At 37.2% G+C, this 26,636-nt stretch overlaps 2 protein-coding genes across 2 annotated transcripts in view; one reads left to right on the plus strand and one right to left on the minus strand.

Moving 5' to 3' along the window:
* Positions 1-2,238, minus strand: part of fabp (fatty acid binding protein) — a 62,823-nt gene extending 60,585 nt beyond the window's left edge. The window contains exon 1 of the mRNA XM_081768336.1: positions 2,016-2,238. Within this exon, the coding sequence (XP_081624462.1) occupies positions 2,016-2,094 (79 nt within the window). The 5' untranslated portion in view covers positions 2,095-2,238. The remainder of the gene's footprint in view (positions 1-2,015) is intronic.
* Positions 2,239-7,868: 5,630 nt separating this feature from the next.
* Positions 7,869-9,361, plus strand: LOC145691684 (uncharacterized). The gene has a single exon (XM_081767024.1). It carries the CDS (start codon positions 7,913-7,915, stop codon positions 9,242-9,244), a length of 1,332 nt encoding a protein of 443 aa, XP_081623150.1. The 5' UTR covers positions 7,869-7,912; the 3' UTR covers positions 9,245-9,361.
* The last annotated feature ends 17,275 nt before the right edge of the window (positions 9,362-26,636 follow it).

The following is a 26,636-nucleotide window of genomic DNA, read 5'->3' on the forward strand; positions in this document are numbered from 1 at the left end:
CCATTAGAAAAATAGGCTATAACTACATTGGGTTGGCAACACTGTTGGGCGCTTGTGGTTAACATGCAAAGAATCCCCCCCCCCCCCTTGTAGTTGCTTTGTGCAGTTTCGCTTTTCTCCCTCTTGGTTTCTCCGTTATAGCGGATGATCAAGATAAATTGTCCACATAATCTCAAGTCTTGAATGCCACATTTCTAGTACAATACCATTCTACTAGGATAAAGAAATACAACAGAACGCCCTCTTGAAAGACTAGGCAGCTGGCAAAAGCGTGCACACTTTTCTCCTACAATGTAAGAAAAATTTTAAATAAACAATGAATGCTTCTTTAAAATTTAAGGGAGCAGGTCTCCCAAAATCCCAGTATCGCATCTTACTACACGTGACCCCAAGCTATCGATTATTGCACAACAATGAATTTAAAGCTTTGCGCAATTTAACTGCACGTAATCACAACTACAGCAAGAACAAATATAGCATAACACAAGGTCTCGGGTGGTTGCACATTATATATTTTGACATTTCACCATTCTAATAAACACTGGAAACTGGCAACGCACCTTTAATATAGAGCCGGCCGGCTTTCTCGAACGATCCAAAGTAACTCATGATAAATTATTTTAGTCGCGGGTTCAAACCTCGCTCAGGCCATGGATGTTAATAGTGTCCTTTTACCATTAATTCCTTCATCTCCTTCAACATAAAATTTAAAAGTGCCGAACCTAGAACTAATGCATATACAGTAGTAAGTTTGTGACTTAAGTCCACACCTTAATATCCAATCACTCAACCGGGAATCGTAGCAAAGACTCCGATAAGTGTATTAACCAATTAGTATTAGCGTGACTTATTTTGCTAGGAGAGACTTTGGCCCCTCTTTAGGATTCACAGAACCTTATTTAGGATTCCAGTAAGCCAACAGTGTTCTACGGGGCATGTCCCCTGACATACCCCGTTAAGTCGGGCAATTAGACATCTTAGTTTGTTTAGCTTTTACGAAGTGCAAATATTACGCTACGGCAGTGACATACGCAGGGTGTGGATCCGGACCCCCCCCCCGAAATGTCAGCTTTTCTGTAAATTTATCCGAATTTTAGGGACAATTTTACGAATTTTAATATAAAATACCTTCATATTGAGCTTGGACCCCCCCCCCCGAAATAAATTCCTGCGTACGCACTGCGCTACGGAACTGCACATTCCAGTATGAATTGATTGCTGTTAAGGGTAATGAAACGTTAGTACAATCCCCCCCCCCAAACACACAAAGTTATCTACACATTGGGGTCGGGGCCATATTTCTCGAAATTTAGTCTGAATAATATCCACTGAAACAATAACGAAAGACCAAACATTCCACGAAAATTTGCCAAGCCTTACGTATTAAAGACACTCCGGCATTCGCATGGTGGAACTGAAAAAAAAAAAAAAATCACTACTCAGGGTGCTTGTAAGTTCAAATGAAAGAAAAAAAAAATACATCAGTTACTTCACAACGACATTACCCCAAATAGCACGTCCCGGGCCGGGTACGTAAAAAGGTGTAAAGTGGGATTACTACACCCAATAAACGTGGGATTAGATCGTACGAGTAAGGACCAGCGTTCTGATTGGTTCCAGCTCATCACGTGACTTCTCAACCCCAGAGAAAAAAATCCAAAATTTAAATCAGTAAAAAAATCTATAGAAATGCATAGCCTAATCTGACAAAACTTTTATTTTTATTTTTTTTTTTAATTTATGAGAATCTGTTGCAATCAGCAAGTTTACACGTTATTGTTGCAAATTAGTTTTATTATAGGGTGCCAGTAATTGAAACTTTGTGCTTATGAATGTAAAAACACGAAAAAGTGTAAAACAATGCTAGAATACTTAAAGAGTCAACAGAGGCATTAGCCTACATGTTAAATTCATTAGAAGTTAAATGCATGCATTTTTTAATTTAAAATTTCACCTCTATATACTGTTGTATTTAACAAAAAACATATTAAAAAAGAAACTGATTATTAACTTACCTAATGCCTTCATATACTCGTCGAATTTATCACTCTTATAGAGCTTGAACTTCTTTCCAAGAGGGATTTCGTCGCCCATGCTGACTGAATTAGTAAATGCCGGTTCCGCGAAGTCGCACTTCAACAACTGCTGCTATCAACGCTGCAAACAACTCTGGCCGGTCTGGTGTGCGTCTGATCCTCGGTCAATATTCCTTCCTGCACGACTGCATTTCATAAATCAATGACGCTATAGTTTAGCAATGCGTCGCGAGATGGCGCAGCAGTCGGTCAGCGCGCACGTTGCGTAAAGAAAGTGACACTTTTTTTTTTTTTTTTTTTAAACAATAGAATTTAAGACAAATCTTATTGACGAAAGTTGATGCAAACATGATTTTATCACAATTAAGTCCTTATTATTCTATTTTGAAATATTATTGAGTGAAAAAAAATTACAATTGAAAGAGAGAGAGAGAGAGAGAGAGAGAGAAATCTTTATCGCTGTGCTTTAATTTATATTTTAAATCTGGATGCACAGCTAATATCAGGGGCGAACGGAGAGGGGTGAGTCTGAACTTTTCTGTAAATTTAGTCTGATTGTAGGGATAATTAAAATTTACAAATTTTTAATATAATTTATCCTCATATTGAATTTTGACACTCCTCCCGAAATAAATTCCTCCGTAGGCCTACGTGTTCGATACCAGAATTCAGTTTAATTCGCAGTGACTGGTTGATTGATTTAGGGTTCGTTCAGTTCAGTCCAGTTCAGCTTCATAAAACGTGGATTTACAGTTTAACATGGAGTCCGAACCACGTGAGTTCTTGCCAGGAATCGAGCCCGCGCCAAACACGCGTACGCTAATTATTTAGCCCAGGGGTAAAAGTGGATCTGAAAAGGTAAGGGGACGCATTACGTCACGCCGTCCCCCGTGCCTATCTTTGCTCATTTTGGTATTTTTTTAGAAAGTGGAGAGACGCCACAGATATTTTCTGGAAGTGAGGGAACGACGTTTCCCGGCGTTCCCCCTCACTTTTACCCCTGATTTAGTCACGAGAGAGCTCTAGCAGTGGCGTCTCTCGACTGTCTTAGTTCCCCTAAAGGAAGAAAAATCCATGTATTTAAGGGTCTTCACTACAGCGAAATTAAATTTTGCATGTGATACCTTTACCATAATTTACCTATCTGCTTTTGCTATGCCGCAATTAACAGAACCCGCAAAAAATGTTAAATCTATCTACAGTTGCAAATCGAAAGCAGGTAAATAAGTTGTGATAACGGTATCACATGCAAAATCGTATTGTCTAGTTCACTACGTTTCTGCTTTTCGAATATTTTTATTTGTTTTGAAGATATTACAGAAAAACTCTAAAATTAGCGGTAGTTTAATTTCGCTGTAGTTAAGACCCTTAACAAAATAATGCAAAAGATGGAATAAATATATTTTTTATTTATTGTTTACTCATTACTCTCGACGGAGACAAAATGGCTTAGAATAGAGAGCTTATTTCTGGTGTGTGGGGTTACTAGTTCGATTCCTGTCCAAGTAAGTTTGTGGATGACAACATCGTGTCAGGGGTTTTCTCGTCTTATTCCCGATTCCGTCTACCTTCTCATTCCACCAATTCTTCCATCACAATTCATTTGTGTTAATCATTGTCTCCCTTTGCCTAAATTGCATTATTGCGTGACGTTAAACTGAAATATTTCATCTCATTTCATTGTTTATTACTATTGAGTGACGATGGGAGAGAAGGAAATATGGTGATGGTCAGTGGCGTATTTACGACTTTGTTTTCGGGGGGGGGGATCTTTGCTAACTTTGTTCCTGTAAATGTGAAAATTCTGCAAGATATTTCATTTACTTTAATACAGTAAATACAATTTCGGGAGAGGGTTAAGCTCGGAAGCTCCCTAAATACGCCACTGGTGATGGTAAAAGAAATCGAATTCGAGGTTTCAACGGATTTATACATTTTGTGGCTCTTACACATACCGAACCAAAAAAAGATTTTTGGGTGTCTGTTCAATCGCCTCTCCGTCCGTTGGCCCCGATAATAGATGTATGTGTTCTTGACTTTTGAAATGTATTGAGAACAAATCCTAAATTTACGGTTTTTTTTCTAAGATTTTCCAGTTGTGTTTTCTAATTTCCTAACCGCAAAAATAAGGGTAGTTTACTGAAAGTATGAAAATCAAAATTTGCAATTACGTATATCGAAAATATCTTCAACGGTTGTTCATTTTTCATAAATCAGTGTTGCATTAAAAACTCGATAATATATTATTAGTTATTTTCTAGGAAAAATCCAGAAGGAACCGTTTACTCTTTGGGGTTAGTTCTTTCTGGACGAATTTCTCAAAAACGACGCAGGCCATTTTGTTCATAATCCATAAATAGGTATTTCATTAAACACCTTAATATCATATGAATCACTCCCCATTAAAAAAAAACCTACAAGGGATAGTTTACTCTTACGTATATGCAATTATAACATTTCTTATCTAACTTTTGACCTGTTAGGGATGATGCCGAGACCGAGGCTATACTTTCGATTTCGTCTTGTCTCGTCTCAATATTTTGAGACGAGACGAGATCGAGACGTATATTTATAAATCGAGACGAGACTAAAATCGCGACAGATACTTGAAATTCGAGTCGATAGCGAGACTAGACTTAGCCCAGCTTCGAAAGTTTTGGTCTTGTCTTGAATATTGACCAAAAAATCTCTATTTAAAATCTGTGTACTGTTACGTTACATATAAGTTGGTAGAACAATTTCCCTGGAATAACCGTATAGCCGCATACAGTGGAGAAATGGGGCAAATGCACCTCTGATCACGTGGTATATCGAAAGTGTTTTAAATAGTACACAATTTCGAGCTGGATTTTAATATATTTTATTCCCTCCCCAGTCATGTTAATTAGGCTGCTCAAGGAACATATTCCGAAACATAAATTTGTAAAGCAAGTATCTAAATAATTTTTCAACCTTCTTTAAAAATACCTTGTTTTTCTACTCAGTTCAGAAATTCTCCAGGGAAAGATATGTTTAAATTTTCTTGTTTAAGAACAGCTGCTCGTGGCGTATTTAGGGGGGTGGCTTCCGGGCTTAAGCCCCCCCGAAATCTTACTTAGTATAGTAAAGTAAATGAAATATCTTGCAGAATTTTCACATTTCCAGGCAAAGCCCCCCCCCCCGAAAATTAGCAAAGCCCCTCCCGAAACAAAATCGTAAATACGCCACTGGCTCGTATAAGTAAAGGTATCAACTTTCCTTTGAAGCTGTAGGGACAAAACTTTCGGAATATGATAGGGCAAGGTTATGGAAGGAGAAAGAGGATCAAATTAAAATATGTGACAAAAAAAACTGTATGTTAACAATTCTCATATACAAGCAACGAAAGTTCTACAAACATTTTCTCCAGTGGCGGATCTAGGCTAGGGCCGGAGGGCCTAGGTCCCCCTAGTCTTTTGAGTGACAAAAATAATTTAAAATATTCTTTATATATTTTTGATAGTTTATAGTAAACTCATGATATACCTACCCAAGGCCGCCGATCCCAGGGGGCCGGGCCCCCCAAAGCTCATGTGGGCTCCCGCATTGTGTTTATAAATATACAGTATTTAACATAATTTGAATGCAATTTGTGTTTAAAATCCTCATATATGCCTTCTGCATCTGAATGGGCACCCCCCAAATTTACAGAGAAATCGGCGCCCTTGCACCTACCATAGTATGGGTTCTGGCTGCCCCCCAGTTTTTATCTTCTAGATCCGCCACTGGACTATACTTTTAGATATCATCCTAAATTTGAAATGAAATTACTCTTGTTAAAATTTGGCGAATTTTTGAATTTTGTTTTTCGCAATAGATAGCTACAATAATTATCTCGTTCCAGGTTCGTTAATTAAGTTGATCAGTTAACACCTTCAATAGTAACAATGACTTTAACGACGATTATCCATATGTAATTCATGCGTAATCCTAATATGCAACCCTCAAAACATTTAAGAAGACAGCGGGTTGCATAAACATCTAGGCGAAAATATTGAACTATTTTTAATCCTTATTATAAACCCATTCACTCATAATTAAGGCCCGGATTTTTATGTTTTTACATATTTTTTCCTTTGTATGTACGCTTTTGAAAATATGAAATGTTCGCAAATTACGAAGTAAGGAGCCATATAAACCAAAATCACGTAACATATTTTTACACATTTTGAAGTCTGTTACATATTTTCCGTCTACTGTACATATTTTTACATAAATTCAGTTTCCTTGCTCCTTTTCGCTAATTTTCTTTAAATAATACGCAAATAAAGATAGGCCTATATATGGAACAATAACTCGAAAAGTACTTTATTTAATTATCTGTTTTTTTTTTCTCTCACTTTGTTCAACCGATTTGCATTGCGGGAAAGCTTCGTCAAAACAAATCGTACACTCTACAATATGCAAAGAAACGTCGTCAGTTATCGCTTCCAATCCTGAAAAAAAGAGAAAGATTTGTTTTTTTTAGATATAAAGAAATAAAACAATATAAAGATTTTTGTGCTTATCGCCTTTGCAAGCAGACGCCACTCGGATGTGTGCCGACAAAACAAACTAAAACGCACACAGTTGGCTAGCTTTCTCACCTTTTTTTATATGTGCAACCTCTACGGGTGGTGCTATTTCTAATAATGTGTTTACAAAGTCTATTTGTTCCTTGTTAAAGCTTGAACGTATCTATCGAAAGTTAGTGGTTTTCAAACGCGCAGTTATAAATTTGAAAGTTTCAAAGGTAAGCGTTCTTTCTCTTAATTTTTTTTTCTCTTTTGATATTCAATAATGTGATTTTCATTTCTCCACGAGACAATTTTATTTGTTCTTAGTGAAAATTTGAACGTATCAGTGACAAGTTAGTAACCAAGTTTTTCCATCGCCTAAAATTATTTAGTGGTTCATTGTTCGTCCCAAAAGTAAATGCCTTTTGTTTAAATAAATATTTTTTTATGTTTATATGTTCAATAATGTGATTTTTTACTTTCTTGATACATATTTTCATTTGTTTCTTTTGAAAATTTGTACGTATCTGTAGGAAGTTATTTACAGTTGTTAAGCTTTTATGACATAATATGTTACAGTATATTTATTAGCTAAGAACATAGCACAGATACAAACACGAAAATATTTTTACATATTTTCATATTTTTAACATATTTCTTACATATTTCATTGATTTTTGTTACATATTTATGTACATATTTCGATACTTTGTACTACATAAAAATCCGGGCCTTACTCATAATTATTGTATAAGGTGGCCCAAAAGTAAGTATACAGTACCGTACTGATCAGCTCATTGCATTTTATATAATTTCTTATTGTTATCCACTTAAATAGACTTAGTTTCTTTATTATTTGTTCGTAATGTGTTTTTACTTACATCTTAAGCTCGGAAGCAAATAAACCCATAAACTAGAACGTTATACTTAATCAATGCAAGGGTGTATATCTACTTTTGGGCCACCCTGTATGTAGCCCGTTTTCCTCTTCACTACTTTTAGTGAGCTCCCTTGTGGCTAAATGGTTAGCATATGTGCCTTTGACGTGTTAGATCCGAGTTCGATTTTCGGCACCAGCTCATGTGGTTCGGTCCCACGTTAAGCTGTAGGTTGACATCTCGCTGCTGAAAGGGACGTTAAATTCAAAATTCAAATCAAATCAACTACATTTAGCACGTTTATTTTAAAGAATTCGAATCAGCAAACGTTTTGCTAGGTATTCCTGTGTTTATTTAAAACTACAGTATTTACAAAAATCAAATTTTTATCAACAATGCTTCAAGAAGATGTATGTTTCTTTATTTTTCCTTGGTAATTATTGACGTCGAAATTAAACTATATTTTGTAGATACTAAGTTCAAAATGAATTTTATTACTTATAATCAGACAAAAAAAGATGAATTTAATAAACTTATCGAAGCCATGTCCAGCAGCGACATTACTGTCCAACTTGCAGCCACGGGATCTATAATCAAGATACTTAAGGGAAAAACTGCTGCGAATATTGGTTTAACTTCTTTGTCAACCATAGTGTCCAAAAGTGTCCAATTTTTGAGCCAATTTGACAAGCCACCATTACAATTGGAAGCAGTTACAATATTGTCACTTATCGTTGGAGGAACTCCTGAAGAAGCTGATATTGTTATTCGTTCTGGTGCTATCAGTCCCATAGCTGAACTTCTGACGTCCATTTTTCCATCCATCATTGAGCAATCAATCTGGGCTTTAGCATTAATAGTGGAATCTTCTGCAACGGCAAAAGAGTTGGTTTTGCAAACGGCGTTGCCGAAAATGTTACAGTGCGTAGAGAACAGTGCTTCGATGGAAATTGTAAAGGCTATAGTCAAAGGGCTGAAAGATCTTTGTCGACATAAAACTCCATCACCACCATCGCAACTACTGGAACAATGTCTTCCACTATTGATAAAGTTGTTAAGTATCGAGGACACTGAAGTTTTAGATGGAACATGCTTATTGTTTTCATTCTTACTGTACGATCGTGACAAAGAACTGCGAATAGATAAGATCCAAAAAGCTATTGATAGCGATGGCGCTAGAAGGCTGCTGAATCTTCTACGTACACGTGATGTTAAAGTTCTTGCGGCTACATTACGAGCAATCAACAATCTTGTAACTGGCTCTATAATCCAACAAGAGACCTTAATGCGTCACTTCAACATTCTGAGCCCTTTAATACATTTATTATCACATACCAACTATAAAATCGTGAAGTTATCAGCACGGGTAATCTCCAACTTATGCAGTGGTTCTCAAACTTTGATTCAGGAAACACTTAACCAAGATGTTTTGCCACTTATAAATAATGTCATGAAGACAGTGAATGATATTAAGACTAAAAGGGCCGTAGTATGGATCCTGGTCAATATTGCTCGATACGGTTCACAGGAGCACCTGCTTGCTGTGTGCAACTTTATTTCAGTAAGGCCCAAGTCCAAAATTTTGCACCCTGTTTGTGATCTGTTGTTTGCTAATGATGAAGATGTTATACGTAATGTAATGCAAGCTCTTGAAAATATCTTGGAGGTGGCTGCAACTCACAATTTGCGAAAAGGAATAGTTCCTATGGTATCTATGTGGGGTAGAAGGCAGATTAAAATGCTTAAATTTCACTGCAAAGTTGATATTGTGTTACAGGCTTTGAGACTTACCATACATCTTACAAACAAACGTTAACTTCCTCCAAAGAATCTTTAAGGATATTTTAGTATTTTACTCTCATCATAAAACTGTGTAATATTTTATATGTAAATTCGTTAAAGTTATAAACAAACAAGTGGCTTTGTTTTACGTACTGAAATTACGTGTATAGTCGTACTTTTAAGTTCTAAGGGATTCAGTATTAAAAGCGGAAGTGGAAGTACCATAACTTCCGGCGTGCATAGAAGAATAAAGATGGAACGTCTTCTTGGACAGTGAATCCATAGAAGAATCGTTTCTCGCTATCTCTTACACGTTTTGTTCTACAGGTAATCAGCACTAAAACCGGAAAGTTATAGTAGGTAACTGACACTTCCGGTTTCAATAAAAAAGATACAAGTTAAGATGAGATTCTGATTCAAATACAGTAAAGTTCCTAAAACTTGGCACTCGAAAATCCGGCAGTCAGGATAACTCGCCCACATCCTTACAGGACGAAGAAACCATGAGGTCTCTCTTATCAGATAATTTATTGTACAGTGTGTGTGCTATTTTTGCTTTGATACCTGGAGGCGCGGTGGCTCAGTGGTAGAGCGTTCACCTCCGGTGCTTGGGGTACCTGGTTCGATTCCAGCTCGCGTCGTGTGGAATTTGTGGTGGACAAACACTGTGCTCGTGGGTTTTCTCGGGGTTCTCCCGTTTCCTCCCCACTTTCTTCATTCCATCATTTCACTCATCTCTCATCATCACCGTCTCCTTTAGCCTAACCGTCATAACCGTGGGACGTAAAACTTAAAGGTTTCATTTTATTTGCTTTGATACCTGTTGACAGGTGTACGGACGAAGCATAGCTATTCTTGAAGACTTGCGATACGCGCACATAGCATAGAATGGAAAGTCTAAGAAAATAAGCGAAGACATTAAACAATGTTTTACTCTAGAGCAGAGTTTCTCAACCTGGATCAAATTACCTAAGGAGATCGCGAGAGAAATACATGTGGATCGTCAACGAAGATAAAAAAAAATGTAACTAGGATCTAGTAGTGAGAAAATTTCATTTTTAACTATTTTATTGAATTTCTCATATTCATAGAAATATCTGGGAAATTTTTTATTTCGTTTGAGATATTTTGTTGTTGTTATTATTATTATTATTATTATTATTATTATTATTATTATTATTATTATTATTATTGCAGAATTGATTGTGTGTGTAAGCCTTACACATATATACAACTATAAGCAACAATAATAAACCGGAAATTACTTAAGGGAGCTTGCTGGCAAGATGATGTCATGAAAGAGGGGTTATAATATTAAATAAGGTAACTGCAGTTATATAAGCCAGTGCAGCTAAAAATGCCAAATGTTCAGTGCTGGGACGTTTCCGACGAAATCCGCAAGAATGTGCCTCCAATATGTGCCACGGGGTTGGACAAGTCCGATTTGGCATGCTCCTTGAGCCAGCGCTTGGACTGCCACGTCGTGCAGTGTTATTTGCTTCGGGAAGGTTCCGTACAAGGACGTTATTATTTCAATAGAGGTAAGAATCCGTTATTTAGTTCCGTACTAACTCATAATATTGCCTTTACAAAAATGTATGCCTTATTTCGTGTCAATCTAGGAACACTTTGTTTTGCAAGTGTAATTTCAGTATTTGAGATTCCATGGCCAAGGACGACCATCAAGGGGGGCAAGGGGGCGCTCGCCCCCCCTGAGAGGAAATTGTACTTGGGAATATCGAAAATCCAATAGAATTTTTACATTAGTTACAGCAAAATTTGAAACTATATTTGAAACGTTGCTTATACTTTCCCCCCTTGGAAACCACAACATGGGCGCCCTTGTCCATGGTCACTAAATCAATACCAAGCATGGTGCAGCGAGGGCTTGTGCAGGACTGACTGCAGAAGACAAAGATGTTTTCATTTCGCCCACATGTTCCATGTAATATTGATGTTTTTTTTTCAGTCACAGTACAATGACACTTCATTTTTTTATGGACTAAAAAATTCAGTTTGGAGCTTCATTTTAACTTTGGAGATTATCGTTTATACATTTTATCTTTTTATCTTCATCTTGCACTTTTTTTTCTTTCTTCAGCCATGTTGTGTTGTAATGTTTGAGTTCGTATAATAAAGACTATGTAAGCAGTTGCAAGATTTATTACAGGTTTCTAGTAGTATCCTAGACTTGGCGTAATTACCTGCACGTACTGGTAAATACGCCACTTTGTAACACTTTTTTCTTTTACCTTTGGTACAGAACAGAAGGAAGTGGCTTCATTGCCACATTTTGTCTACACGTTAAAAATGCTATTCTACAATGTACATGTGTTGTTCTTTGTGTTCCATAAAAATTAAGGCCTTCCAACATTCTTAACATGGCGTATTTACCTGCACCTACCTTATATTGAGAAATTCTGCTTTAGAGCAGGGGGTCTCTAAACTACAGACCGCGGGCCAACACAAGCCCGCGAATACGACCTGTAGATATATTTCGACTAACCAAACATAATTAATGTTTTGTGTAACTCCGCCGCTTCTCACAAGATGGTGCTGGCACTACAGTATGTTGGTATTAATGAACTAGCTAGGTGTTGACCCTTAGAAGTTGGTGGAGAAGACAACGTGGCCCTTATAGGCTAAAAACTTTGGAGAACCCTAATCCAGAGAACTACATTATTACCAAAAAAGACTTCTTTCATTATCTTCACTTCTTATTTAACTCCAATCTTCGTCTACAAACACCGTGTGCGTGGGTTTTCTCGGGGTACTCCCGTTTCCTCCCACTTTCTTCATTCCACCATTTCATTCATTACTCATCATCACCGTCTCCTTTAGCCTAACCGGCCTAACCGTGGGACGTAAAACTCAAAAATTTCATTTCATTTCATTTCCAATCTTCGTCTGTAATAAGTTAAACGTCTCTTTCTAGTACTAAGTATATAGGAGATGGGTATTTCGTTATTATCTTCTCTGACCGGATATTTTCCACAAACACTGTTTTAGTGTTACAAAATTGATTTAAAAAACCCTATAAATTGATAATATGATCGTACGAACACAATGAGGAGCGTTTATCAACATTTTGTCTTTGTGTTTAAGTCATTGCACAGTATATTTCAATAGTAAATATGCTTTAGATATCCTTACAGCACTTCTTTCGTGGACTTCGCGTGGAAGGATTCTGATTACAGCGTTCCATGATTGTTCCCTTGAGGCTAAGGGAGACGGATGATTAAGACAAGTGAACGATGGTGAAAGAATTTGTGGAATGAGAATGTGTGAGGAAAGAGAGTACTCCACGGACACGATGTTGTCCACCATAAACTTACCAGGCCGTGAATCGAACCAGGGACCCCTCGCACCAAAGGCAAGCTCTTTATCACTGAGTCACCGTGCCCTCTAGTGTAATTTTAGATTTTGCCAGGGTGGTGCAGGAAAAATACTTTATTATTATTATTATTATTATTATTATTATTATTATTATTATTATTATTATATTTAGATAGAAAGTCCTGATCCAAGAATATAACAGTATTTTTTTAGATACAACAGTAGCCATCATACAGTCTGTATTTTCACATGAATTCTTCTGCCGCGCCACTCGTGGTTTCGTTATCTATTCAGAGCGTCGGGGCTAAATAACAAGCAATCTCAAACGACAGATGCGAAGAGAAAAATGTCGAGTTTAAAAGAGCCAGATGTTCTCCCGAGATCCTCTATCTTCATTATACACATATTGTAGGCCGTCTACATGTATATTGTAGATTGGTGTGAGTGGTTTTCCCAAGTCCTTCTTCTTCATCCAGTCACTTGTGCTTCATTGAAAGCGGGACAGATTTTTAAGTCCTTCAATTAGGTCTGAATGAGCTTCACAAGACACAGCGAAAGATTGAATTAAAAGAGATGGAGGATGATCTTTGCATCCCCTCCCACAACTCTTTCCCTTCACAGAAAATAATAATAATAAAAAAAAAAACTCTTCCATTGCTTTATATTGTGATATAGTACGCTGCTGGCCGGATGTGATATACTCTTCTTCCGTTTTCTATACTGCATTTATATCTATGTATACGTGTGTTAGACGAGTCATCCGGAAAATTGTCTGACTCAGTGAATGCCCAGATTTGTTTTTCATACGCGACAAAAGTACGAGGCATGTCGAGAAATTAATATAGACCATCCTAAGTTAGACTATCCCAAAGAAAGATACGAAACAATTTAGAGAGCACGTTGGGTCAATTGTAGAGCGCTTACTTCTGGTTTATGGGGTCCTTGATTCAATCCCTGACCAGGTAAGTTTGTTGTGGGCAACATTGTGCCCGTCGGTTTTCTCGGGGTTCTCCTGTTTCCTTCCACATTTGAATTCCACCACTTCCATCATCACACACTTGCTTTACTTATCGTCTCCCTTAACCTAACAGGCATAATGGAAGGACGTTAAACTGAAATATTTCATTTCGGTTCATTTCATCTTTTTGTATATTAACCGTCGAAACGGTGAGAATTTTGCCATCTACTCCAGTGGGAACAAGTCATATCCCTGCCATCCATTGTGCAAATTTAAAACTTTATAAATAATCTATTACAGGAATTGTTAACTGGCCGATGTATGACGTAAGAGTGTGCTTTCACAATCTGATAGAAAAAAACACAATAAGAAAAGAAGGGGAGAGTATGGGTAGAAGAGCAAATGTTGGCAGTGCAAAAGAGACATAACTTATGTCTGTTAAATCATCAAATACGTTTTCTTTATTCTTTTTTTTATCTGCTAACACTGTCTGTTAACCAACGTCAGGTACCCTACCTCCTACTTCCCCTCTCCGTATGATTTGCTGGGAAGGGGAGCAATAGACTGTGACGTCACGGTGTATTCACCTCGAAAAGAGTGATCTAAATACTAATCGGCAAAGCAGTGAGAGTCCGGCAGACAGAGTTGATCATAAGACAGAACTTTCGTAATGAGACACAAATTTTCTAATATAAACATGCACTTTCCAAGCCGAGATATCACTTTCACAACACCTTTTAGAGATAGCTTCGAGATGTTCCTTTGATGTATCTTTTGATGTACTATGATTTTCCGTTGAAACGTTTGAAATAGACGGGTATCCGAGAAAGGTAACCGGTAATAATTCCCGAAAGCAAAGATTCACAACTACGCCGGAAGTTATGACTAGGTGTTGTCCAGGATGAGCTCAGCCCCCTGCAATCATCTTCAGACGCTCCAATACGTTTACTTGTGTGTTTGTATGTATGAATAAATGTAAGATTAGATCATGTTTGTCCCCTCTAGGGGCATGGCGACTCAGATTAGATCATGTTTATCCCCTCTAGGGGCATGGCGACTCAGATTAGATAATGTTTATTCCCTCTAGGGGCATGGCGACTCAGATTAGATAATGTTTATCCCCTCTGGGGTTATGGTGGCTCAAATTAGATAATGTTTATCCCCTCTAGGGTCATGGTGGCTCAAATTAGATAATGTTTATCCCCTCTAGGGTCATGGTGGCTCAGATTAGATGTTTATCCCCTCTAGGGTCATGGTGGCTCAAATTAGATAATGTTTATCCCCTCTAGGGTCATGGTGGCTCAGATTAGATAATGTTTATACCCTCTAGGATCATGGTGGCTCAGTGGTACAGTGCTTACCTCTGGTGCGTTGGTTCCCTGGTTTCATGCCAACCTAAATAAGTTTGTGGTCTGGGATTTTGTTTGTAGGTTTTCTCGGTGTACTCCTTTCCTCTCACTGGGGCCGCGGTAGCTCGTGGTAGATCGTTCACTTCTGGTGTTTAGGGTCATTGGTTCGATTCCAGCTCGTGCCAAGTGAACTTTGTGGTGGACAAACACCATGTGCGTGGATTTTCTCGGGGGTTCTTCCATTTCCTCCCACTTTATTCATTCCACCATTTCATTCATTAGTTCATCATCACCGTTTCCTTTAGCCTAGCCGGCATAACCGTGGGACATAAAACGCAAAGATTTCATTTCATTTTCATTTTCTTTTCCTCTCACATTATCATTCCATAGCCTAATGGGGATAATCGTGGTACGTTAAACTGAAATATTTCATTTCATTTTTCAAATTGGTCCTCACAAAATAATTTCAGCCCTCCCTCTCTTAGTGTTCCAACTACATACCTGTCGGAAATACTCCTTGTCTGACTCTTCCTATAACTTATTTTAAACCTATCCAAATAATACCACCCAGAATTACTTTAAACAATAGATAGAATTTCGTTTTTTTTTTTTTTTTTTTTTACAGATACAAAGGGGTGCGGTGGCTCAGTGCTAGAGCGTTCATCTCTGGTGCAGCTCGCGCCTTGTGGACTTTGTGGTGGACAAACACCGTGTTCGTGGGTTTTCTCGGGGTTCTCCCGTTTCTTCCCACTTTCTTCATTCCACCATTTCATTCATTTCTTATAATCACCGTCTCCTTTAGCCTAACTGGCATAAGCGTGGAACGTAAAACTGAAAGATTTCATTTCATTTGTACAGATACTAAATAATCATTAGATTTACATTCGTTGTAAGTACAGTATTTATAAAATTTGTTGTCTATCCCCACCAAGCAAACATTATCGTAATCAGTTTACATTTCGTCACTTATTCATGCCGTATTCTCTCTCCTCCAAGACCCACACACAAAGCAGGGGCGTCATTTCAGACTTTGCTTGAGGGGGGCAAGAGTACCACCGACATAAGATTTTCACGTTTTGTGCTAGTATATTAGTAGAAAATCGATTAAAGTATACGTATTCCTTAAACTCTTGGGGGGGCAATTGCCCCCTCCTGCCCCCCCCCTAAATGACGCCCCTGACTCAAAGCCTTTCGTTTAATTAACATTTGGTGACAGAAGTGGTGATCATTTCCATAAAGTAAAAAATTAACGTTTTCTTAACATTTTAGCTAAATATTCAATCAGATTTCATTTTCTTAAAACGCACATTTCTTGTAGTAAACAATTTAATTTACCGCCGACTGGTAAACGCACGTTGTTTTGATGTATGTGACTCAAAAGTTTGAATCCCGTTGAAAGGACATAACTTAGCATTATAAGACAGTTTGAAACGTAGTGAATTTTAGTTGAGAGGCAGCAAATCTCGGGTTTAGACAGTTTGAAATACCAACAAGCGGAGACTGACCATATATCACTTAACTAGAAAAGCCATCGGGTCGAGCCATAGCCCTGAGGGTTTTTAATTTTAGAGTATTATTACTATTAATGTTTAGACAGTGATAAAAAAAAAAGTACGTTTGTTTTGTCCTATGTTCCAAATGGTTCACTCCATTAGCTCGATGTTGGAAAAGAGCCATATACTTGATTAGGCTTATTTTGGGCAATAAGTCTTTCATTGTAGACATATTGAAGAAGAATTAACATTTCATAACCAGGGCCGTTTTAAGGTAACGGTGAACTCGGCTATTGTGAGAGTTCTCGCTCTTTAAAGGTATTTACGCTCTTCTAGTTTTAATGTGTTAGAGAAACTAAAAAAAAAAAAAAAAAATTTATTGCTCTACAAAAACCGGTTAATATTCCAACATTACATGACAAAAAATATTGCATGAAAGTACTATAAGGAAAGAACTTAGAACTACGCTGAAAACCGTTAAGTTTTGTTTGTCGATTGTTTTCAAACTTCCACTTAAAAAAAAGTGTAAGGAGTTTTGGTAAAGCATCTTTAATAAAAATTGGTATTACTGAATTGTGAGTTACTTATTTTCATCAAATTAACATAAACGTGATTTTGTGTACTGCATTCTTCTTTCGAGCTCCCCCATGGCTAAGCAGTTAGTGTACGTGACACGGCAGACCCGGGTTCGATTCTCGGCAGGAGCTCATGGGGTTTGGATTCCACATTAAGCTGTTGGCCCACGTCTCATACAGCCTTGCTGTTGAAATGGACAATTCTCAAAATCAAATCAATTCGGATCTTTCTTTCAGTGATGGCTACTAACGACTACGTTGAACGTTTATTTTCTTTAAAAAAAAAAAAAGTGTAACCCACGATCACGATTATATCACCTAATTTAATGAACATTTAGGCATTACAAAGTAATAACTTTAGTAACTTAATACATAATTTTGCCATGTAAACATGCAGAAAAGTCACTTTATTATATTTTTGCTGTGTGGAAGCGTGTGGGTGGGAAGAAGAATATTTTGTGTTACTTGTGATAGGGTCACCTTCATATCCACCAATAAAATTATTGCGACTCACAGTCGATTATTAGTAATTCAACATCTTGAAATATGATAGGATCTCTCTTTCCCTCAATGACTCAAGAATGAGTGTAACCCGAAAATGTTACATACTTGAGACTTACCCTGTGGTACACAAGGAAAAGTGGTGAGACAAATCTGTGCAACCATAGATGCTAATATGCTAGCTAAGCTAATAGAAATTAGGGGTAAAAGGTTAATAATTGAATTTTCGCGTGTTAGACTGATAGACATAAAACTTGAAAATTCACCATGTTAAAATCTATACTTCTTTTCCTTGATAGATTTATTTAGTTGTATGCATTTGCCGCTGACTAAATCAAATTATCAATAATAATAATAAAAAAGTTATGCAGTAGCTCCAACGATAATCTCGTGATGGTCTCAGAGATAATTGAAAGTGACACATTGATTTATTTATTACTATATTTATGATCTAATAAAAGCAATGAAGATAATAATAAAATGGGACACAGTACTATAAATTACTTTACAGATACTGTTCTCATATATATATATATATATATATATATATATATATATATATATATATATATATATATATATATATATATATATATATATATATATATATATATATATATATATATACCAGGGAAGCAAGAAAGTTCGTGCGCTTTTATACTATGGAAGAAAACTGTCAATTACAGGGTTTTAACGGTTTGTTTATTCGGCAAAATAGCCTCCATTTGCTTCTACAACCTTCTCCCAGCGCTCAACAAGCTTGTAAATGCCAGTTTTGTAGAATATTTGTTCCCGAGACTCGGAAAACTCAGCAACTGCATTTTTGACGTCTTGTTCAGTCTTGAACTGCCTGCCACGCATAAAGTTGTCTATGGCCAAGAATAAATGGCAATCCGAAGGGGCGACATCTGGGGAGTAGGGAGGATGAGATACAAGCTCCCAACCAAGTTCTGAGATTACTTCCAGCGCTTGTTTTGCGGTGTGAGGGCGCGCGTTGTCCTGGTTATAGAGCACACCTCTTTTGTTTACTAGTGCTGGCTGTTTCTGGGTCAGTTTGGTGGCTACCGTTCTCAGTTGTGATGAGTACACATCTTTGGTAATTGTCTTACCACGTTCCAAGAATTCGTAGTGCACGATACCGTTTGTAGTCCACCAAACACAGAGCAAAATCTTGTGTTGATGGATGTTCGGTTTTGCAGTCAAAGGCTTCGGATCATTCGGTGATAGCCAATTGTATGACCGTTTTTTATTGTCATACATGACCCACTTCTCGTCACAAGTTATTATACGGTCCAAAATTGGACAGATTTTGTGTCTCGTAAACAAAAATGAACAGATATTCAGTCTTAGAACTTGGCTCATAGCGGTCAGCTCGTGAGAGACCCACTGACCCAGTTTTCAGGTCTTCCCCAACTGATGCAGACTTACCCGAATAATTTTCCTGCTTACCTCGAATCGGTGAGCAAGTTCCTCACATGTTTGACTGGAATAATCTTCAATAGAGGCCTTCAGATGGTCCATATCCACTGATTTAGGCCTCCCAGAGCGAGGCTTATCTTGAAAGGTCTCGTCACCAGTTGAAAAGGTCTGGAACCATTTTTGTGCTGTACATTTACTTATTACACCCTCTCCGAGCGCAACACATATTTTTGTAGCTGCTTCTGCACCATTTGTCCCCAATTTAAACTCGTAAAGCAAACAAGCTCTAAAAACTTCATTTGACACTGACATGATCACGAGCGATTTTTACACACTACACTGACAAATGCGTTGTTATATTCACCGTGGCTGATGCGTCAATGAATAAGCTTTCCCAAACAGTCAAAACTTTCATGCTACGGGGACAGATGTCGCCGCAGCAGCCAAATGGAAGCGGGAGTGGTTCAAAAGCGCACGAACTTTCTTGCTTCCCTGGTATATATATATATATATATAATCAGAAGCAGATAACGTTATCGGTTTAAGAACCAATCTGTAATAATTTATCGTATTTCCTGCATTAAAGCAATTTTTTTGTATCGTTTGTTGCAAATCATTAAAATATGAATGCAAGTAAAAGAACTACCATGTAACAAGTTACTTAATGGAGTGGGGCAGTGATTCGTAAACTGTGGTCAGCGCACTTCTTGCGGTCCTTTAGCATATAGTCGGGGGCGTCTCAAGACAACATACCCCAAACTATTCTGAACACTCTACCAAAACCGGAAATGGTTCCAGTTTACTATTACTTTTGGTAGCAAAATACTGATTTCAGTAGAGTAAAAACGGTAAATGCTATCAAGATGCAATTTCTACAATTGATTCAGCGTCCAATAATAGGCTACATCTGCTCCATAAATCCTCTATTCAAACCACAAGTGACTAAAATTTAAAATTTCCGGTTTTAACGTTTATCGCCGTACAAAGACATAAAGCAAGAAGTTTTTTTTTTTTTTTTTTTTTTTTTGGTACACGATTCAACGTCTCAAGACGACATATTATGACCATGAACAACAATTACCGATGTCAAAAGTGGTTCAAATTTACTATTACTTCCGGTTTCAAAAGTTATTTCCTTTGAGCAAAAACGATAAATGCTATCAATATGCAAATTTTTGCAATGGATAGGTTGCACCGGTCGTATTGATAAAGCTTTGTTGAGATGGCTCCCGAAGTACCCAAATATGGTAGGCTACCATGCGATTTTGTCAAAGACCGCGTTTTTGTCTTGCCATTGCCTTGAGATCGGACGGACCTACAAGAGCGGATCACAGAAGTTTTTGCTGCCGTTACGAGAGACGGCTCGGGTTCAATTCCCAACGAGAGCTTATGTGGTTCGGATTCACATTGAGTTGTAGGTCCACATTTCATATAGCCTCGTTTCTGAAAACGAACACTAAACTGAAAATCAAATGAAATCAAATCAAAACCAAAGGCATGTTGATTCGAATATGGGAGGAAATTGCCTACTGACTAGATATTGCCGTATCACAAAGGGCACCCACATTAGCACTTTGTAGGGTAGGTAAAAGAAACTTTGATATATTACCTTGCTTTTGGTATATAAGAGATTCTAATATCACATTAGGGGGCCCGAGACTATTTTTTGAAAAGAGTATATTGTTTTTCGAAAAAGATCTGGAATATTTAAAGTTCTAAGTTATGCCAACTAGGCTAAAAGAGACGGTGAGGATGAGAAATGAATGAAATTGTGAAATGAAGAAAGTAGAAGGAAAGGGATGAACTTAGAGAAAACCCACAGACGCGGTGTTTGTCCACCACAAATCTCATTTGGCGCGTGCTAGGACCGAACCAAGGACCCCATGCATCAGAGGTGAACGCTCTAATATTCTTTTTCGAATTCTAATAGCTACAAAAAGATTGAAAAGCAGCTTTTTCATAAAGTGTTTTAACGCTAGTGCAATAAAGTGCATTTTTAGTTTGGTTACATAGCACTGCCAACCATAATGTAGGCAAGCAAGCTACTGGTTGCAGCGAGTTGCCAATAAGGGCAGCTAGGGACGGTATCGAGACGAGACGAGACGAGGTTTTGTAGTCTCGGTCTCGTCTCGGTTGATAAATAGTGGTCTCGATCTCGTCTCGGTCAACAGATGCTTGTCTCGATCTCGGTCTTAAAGACCAAGTCTCAGTCTCGTCTCGAAAGTCCCGAAATAAATAATGTGAAATTAAAATTGTGAAAGTAGTATTATCGTACAGTCTGCTGTTGCCGTTTCTTATTATTTGCCTTCATTCTTGACTTTTAATTATGGTATGGTGTATCTCTTCATAGCTAATTTGCTAGCGCTAATGCTTTCCATGCGTGTATTCCAGGTTCAGTCATCAATGGGTATATAAATGGGGTAAAACCCTAATAGTAACCCATATTTCATTTTCAGGTTTCAGCAATAGACTTTGTCTCATATAGCCTCAGTACTGCATATACAATTAAACTCTATTAAATTACCTCCTATACTATACAGTAGTTTATTTCCTTCCTTTGAATCAGAATTGTTTAATACCTTCTAATGGATAACGCAACACATAGCAGCACGAATGTATTTAACCGTACCGATACTGAAGTTTTACAATTCCTCATTTATTATCCAATACATTCTGCCTTGACTGTCAGTTTAAAAACATAATATAACGTTCAGTATCTTAACAAATAGGGTAAATTATTACTACAATATATTTTCTTTTAAATTGATCAAAGCTTTAATATCGTTTCACATCTCCGTGTTTAATTGACACTTTATAACACGAACTTCCTGAACCTTGTGGTGGGAGATACGACACATCCTTGCTATGTGTGGTCTGGGGTTGGATCACCAAACAAGTTAGATTCATAGTCCGAAGTTTCGCATAGTTCGCGTCTCACTTTTAGTACATTCTGTTTTTTATACAAGTTCATAAGGTCGTTATGCATTACATAAGCATATATCCAGTGCCGTAACATAGATTAAGCTTATTCGTGAGTTCTCAGCGGTGCATGCGATCTTTATTCGTGAAAACTAATCGTGCGTTCATTACGTTGAAATTTTATATTGATTGAAAATTATTTGGAAACACGGACACATATATTATATAAGTATATAAGTAATTCGAGCTATCTGTGTCTATTTTCCCTCTCTCACCAAAACAAGTGATTCTTAACTTTCTAATTTTCTTTTACCAGTATATTAATTTTCGTAGTTTTACTGCAACATAAATGATTGAATAGTCAAAAATATATATTATAAAGATTGAATCTGTAGAGGTAGACTATGCTAACTCATTTTTTGGTCGAAATTGAGTTAAGAATACTTTTTAATAGATTATGTTCTTTCTAGTGATGTAATAGGGATACGGACAAAATCTCGCGGGCGAAACATCGCCGCCCAAAATCTCGCCGGCCAAAACCTCGCGGGACAAAATCTCGCCGGGCCAAAACCTCGCGTAGCCAAAACCTCGCCGCCCAAAACCTCGCGGGACAAAATCTCACCGGGCCAAAACCTCGCCGCGAATGAAACTTTTCTTTAAAATTTACCCAATGAGTTTCTTAATATGCAATTCCACATTTCAAATAATAATAATAATAATAATAATAATAATAATAATAATAATAATAATAATAATAATAATAATAATAATAAGAAGAAGAAGAAGAAGAAGAAGAAGAAGATACAAAACATCTTGTGCTTGGGCTTTCTCGGGTTATTCCCGTTTCCTCCCACTTTCTTTATTCCATCATTTCCTTCATCGTGGTCATCTACGTCTCCTTTAACCTATAGGACATAATCAAGGGACGTCGTAAAAATTCATATATTATTTCATACTTTCATAAATATTATTAGATTTTTGTTAAAATTTTAAGTTTTTGGATATTCCAAAGTTCACGAAACTAACCCCGTTAGTTGTCATTACTTTCCTTATGCAGACTTTCTTTCCCTATAACCAGTTTAAAAACATCCTGTCGCCCTACCTCCACATTGAAATCCTCTAATACAGTAATAGAATTTTCATATGGTATCGCGGGACTTGGTCAAATACCCGTGATACTTCTTCTGAAACAGCGTTTTTTATACCGTCATCCGTATCATCTGTTGGAACATTTACATTTTGGTCAGGCGAGATTTTAGGTATGGCGATATTTTGGGGCGCGAGGTTTTGGCAAGGCGAGGTTTTGGCCCGGCGAGATTTTGGCCCGCGAGGTTTTGGGTGGCGAGGTTTTGGCCAGGCGAGGTTCTGGCCCCACGAGATTTTGGCCCGCGACGTTTTGGGCGATGAGGTTTTGGCCAAGCGGGATTTTGGCCCGGCGAGGTTTCGGCCCGGCGAGATTTTGGGAGGTGAGGTTTTGGTCAGGCGAGGTTTTGGTCCGGGAGGTTGTCGCCGCGAGGTTTTGGCCGCGAGATTTTGTACCCAAACCGATGTAATAATGTACTGTAAGCTAAAAGCATCCTACTACTTTGTAACTACTTAGTATAGTTTGGAAGACAATACTATTGGTCTTAGTTAAGGAACCGGTTTTTAGCTTCTCCTGTAAAATTACGAAATTATGACTTTGTTTAGTTTACCTCTGAGGTTCAGCTATAATGAAATCATCATCATCATCATAATCAACCATTATAAATCCACTGCTGGATGAAGGTCTTTCCAAGTCTTCTCCATGCCCGTGGTATCCAGTCCCTTTGTCTTGTGGTATCCAGTCTAGAATTGTTTTCGTCTCCACCGATCATAATTTTTTCTTGCAATACGTCCAGCACATTTTCCAGCTCATGTTAAAATTATTTCACTAGTATCAGTCATTAGTTGTCAAATAATTCATTTCTATATATTTGGGCTACAAATAGTTCAAATCCGCTATTTTCGGAGCACAGACACGCTATTTTTGATCTTCGGATCTGGCAACACTGACTGAATGATTTAAATCAACCCAATGTGAAGACCCCCATTTGGTCTAGCGGCTAGCACGCTTGACTTCGGTTCGTATGATCCCGAGTTCCATTCCGGTTGGGGTAAAGTTGAACGACCGAAGTGGTTCGGATTCCACTAGATTCACGTCTCCTTTAGCCGACATAGCATAACCGTTGGACATTAAACTAAAACAAAACAAACAGAAAAGGAACACAATGTGTATTACTAACTATAAGTCCTTGAATAATTGCATATAGCTATATGGATGGTGGTCAAACTAAAGCAAGTGAAAAGTAATTAGGGTGTAATTAGAACTTTTGATTAAGCACGGTTTTAATCTAAAATATACACCAGGCCTAAGGCATAGGGGAACAAATAGTGTTACTGAAAATTTATCAGTTACATTTAATTTCAGATACAATTTGCATTTACATGTATTGCTGAAACGAAAGCTTTGAAATTAACATTATAAGTAGCCCAAAGACTGAAAAATATCGTCTTTTGAAAACATTCTTGCAACATAAAACAAATTACGACTAATTTTAAAATATTTTGCAGTTTAGCTACTTATTTTCAATATATTTAGATTAATATTTAGCAATTTATTTAAGTGGGCAACACTGCTTAAAATAATGTAACTGCGACTTGTAATTAAAATCCTCCAAAACTATTGTTGATATATTCTAGAAGCAAAGGAAAGCAACGTCATTTGAAGTAGTATAGCAAACACTAACCATGTGTTTGGTATCTCTAAATCGGTTTGAAATAATTGTTGTAAACGACATTATGATCATTTAAGTCTTTTGGAAGCATCTATCTGATCGAGACGTGATATGTCAGCACGTTTTCGAAATAATGTCTTTAAAATAATTTAAATTTTCCATTTCTTGTAACTTTGTTCCTTCCTTCATTCTAAATACATTATACTATGTTCATAGTATTTGACGCTAAGATACAATTGATACGCATTGCACTATCCATGCCATTTGAGTTATTAGAGATCTCCAAAATGTTGATGTTAGTAATACTGTATTGCCCTTTGTTATACAGAATACTGTATGTGGTATTGTGGTTTTATTTAATATCTAAATCAGAAATATCTAATAATTTACAAAGTGCAATTTGAGAAAATACAATTTTGTTTCGTCAGCAACACTGCTTGTTTATCTAGTGGTATTGCAGAGTATCTAGAAGAATTTCCTCTTCAATATTTCAGCATTTTAATATGTATATATATATCGCAGATCCAAGGGAAAGGCTATAGCCCCCCTTGACGCTTAGGTATACACTCGATAAAATGGGCTTCAATCGCACTTTCTTTACACTGGATAAAGCAACAAACTATGATTTAGCTCCTCCCTTGATCATATCCTGGATCTACGGCTGGGTGTATATATATATATATATATATATATATATATATATATATATATATATATATATATATATATATATATATATGTGTGTGTGTGTGTGTGTGTGTGTGTGTGTGTGTGTGTGTGAAATCTTTAGTTTTACGGTTAGGCTAAAGGAGACGGTGATGATGAGAAATAAATGAAATGGTGGAATGAGGAAAGTGGGAGGAAACGGGAGAACATACAAAACTCTCTTTAGAGAGAGAGAGAGAGAGAGAGAGAAGGCTATATAGTTGTACACCAGCAATGGAATTTGTTTCGGAAGAGGCTTGAGGAACGAGTAACAAACATTTGTGTTGTATGTAATAAAAAAAATCACAAATTTATTTCGGGAGGGGCTTGAGCCGGATAACCACCCCTAAATACACTACTGTACATTAGTCAACCGTTCCCATATTATCTCACACAGCAAAGAAACAAATTTTGAGAAAAGTCAATTTTAATAGCTATCAATGTCAATATTCGAGACGAGACCGAGACTTTCGTGACTGACCTAAGTCTCGTCTCGATTTATAGAAGTCTGTTTCGGTATATAAAAGTCTGTTTCGGTTTCGGTCTCGTCTCGATATATAAAAGTCCGTTTCGGTCTCGGTACCATCCCTAAATACCTATGATGAATGATGATGATAATGATGAGTGATATATTGATAATGGGCACTTTTTTTCTTGTTTCATCAGTGCCATTGTGCTTCTGAATAATAAACATAACGCAGACTGTCTATATCTGCAATATTGGAACCATTCACAAGCCATATCAAGCAACAACCATTATAAAAATTTAACACAAATACGTCATTTGAAGCAGTATATCAATCACTACCCATGTGTTTGGTATCTCTGAAACGGTTTGAAAAAACAATTGTTGTAAATGGCATTAGGATCATTTAAGTCTTTTGGAAGCATGATGAGACGTAGACGACAAAAACAGCCTAGGAAAGGTCCGTATACAAGATGGTGTGACGAAATCAAGAACTACTAGAGAGTAATCTGGAAAAGAATTGCTGAAGATAGATAGTTATGGGAAAGACTTGGAAAGACCTTCATCCAGCAGTGAACTTATAATGGTGGGGATGGGGTTCGTTTCATTAATTTTTCAGACCGGTGGACAGTGGGAAAAAGTGCCATTTTAGTGGCTGAAAATTCGAAAACCAACCAACACCTATACCTAAAATGGCAATACGTAATGAATCAGAGATAGTGAGTCCACACAATATCATTGAAAGCAATGTGATAAGTAAGTTAATAAGGAGTGTACGAGTCATTAAATGTTTTGACCATATTTACATTTTCTGTTTGTGTCCAAATGAAGTTACTCGTATAAACTTCCGTGTTTGCGAAAACATCTCTTCGCTAGTTCGGTTGAGAGTTTGAATATTTTGGGGATGTATCAAGCACTTGGTACTTAAGAAGTTCTTTACATATTGGTA

The sequence above is a fragment of the Thermobia domestica genome, chromosome 8 (genome assembly GCF_964235325.1).
Source record: "Thermobia domestica chromosome 8, izTheDome1.hap1.1, whole genome shotgun sequence".
In the NCBI taxonomy this organism is placed as follows: Eukaryota; Metazoa; Arthropoda; class Insecta; order Zygentoma; family Lepismatidae; genus Thermobia; species Thermobia domestica.

What these genes read in the sequence shown, in the direction of transcription:
- LOC145691684 (XM_081767024.1), top strand. Translation starts at nt 7,913, where the DNA reads ATGAATTTTATTACTTATAATCAGACAAAAAAAGATGAATTTAATAAA.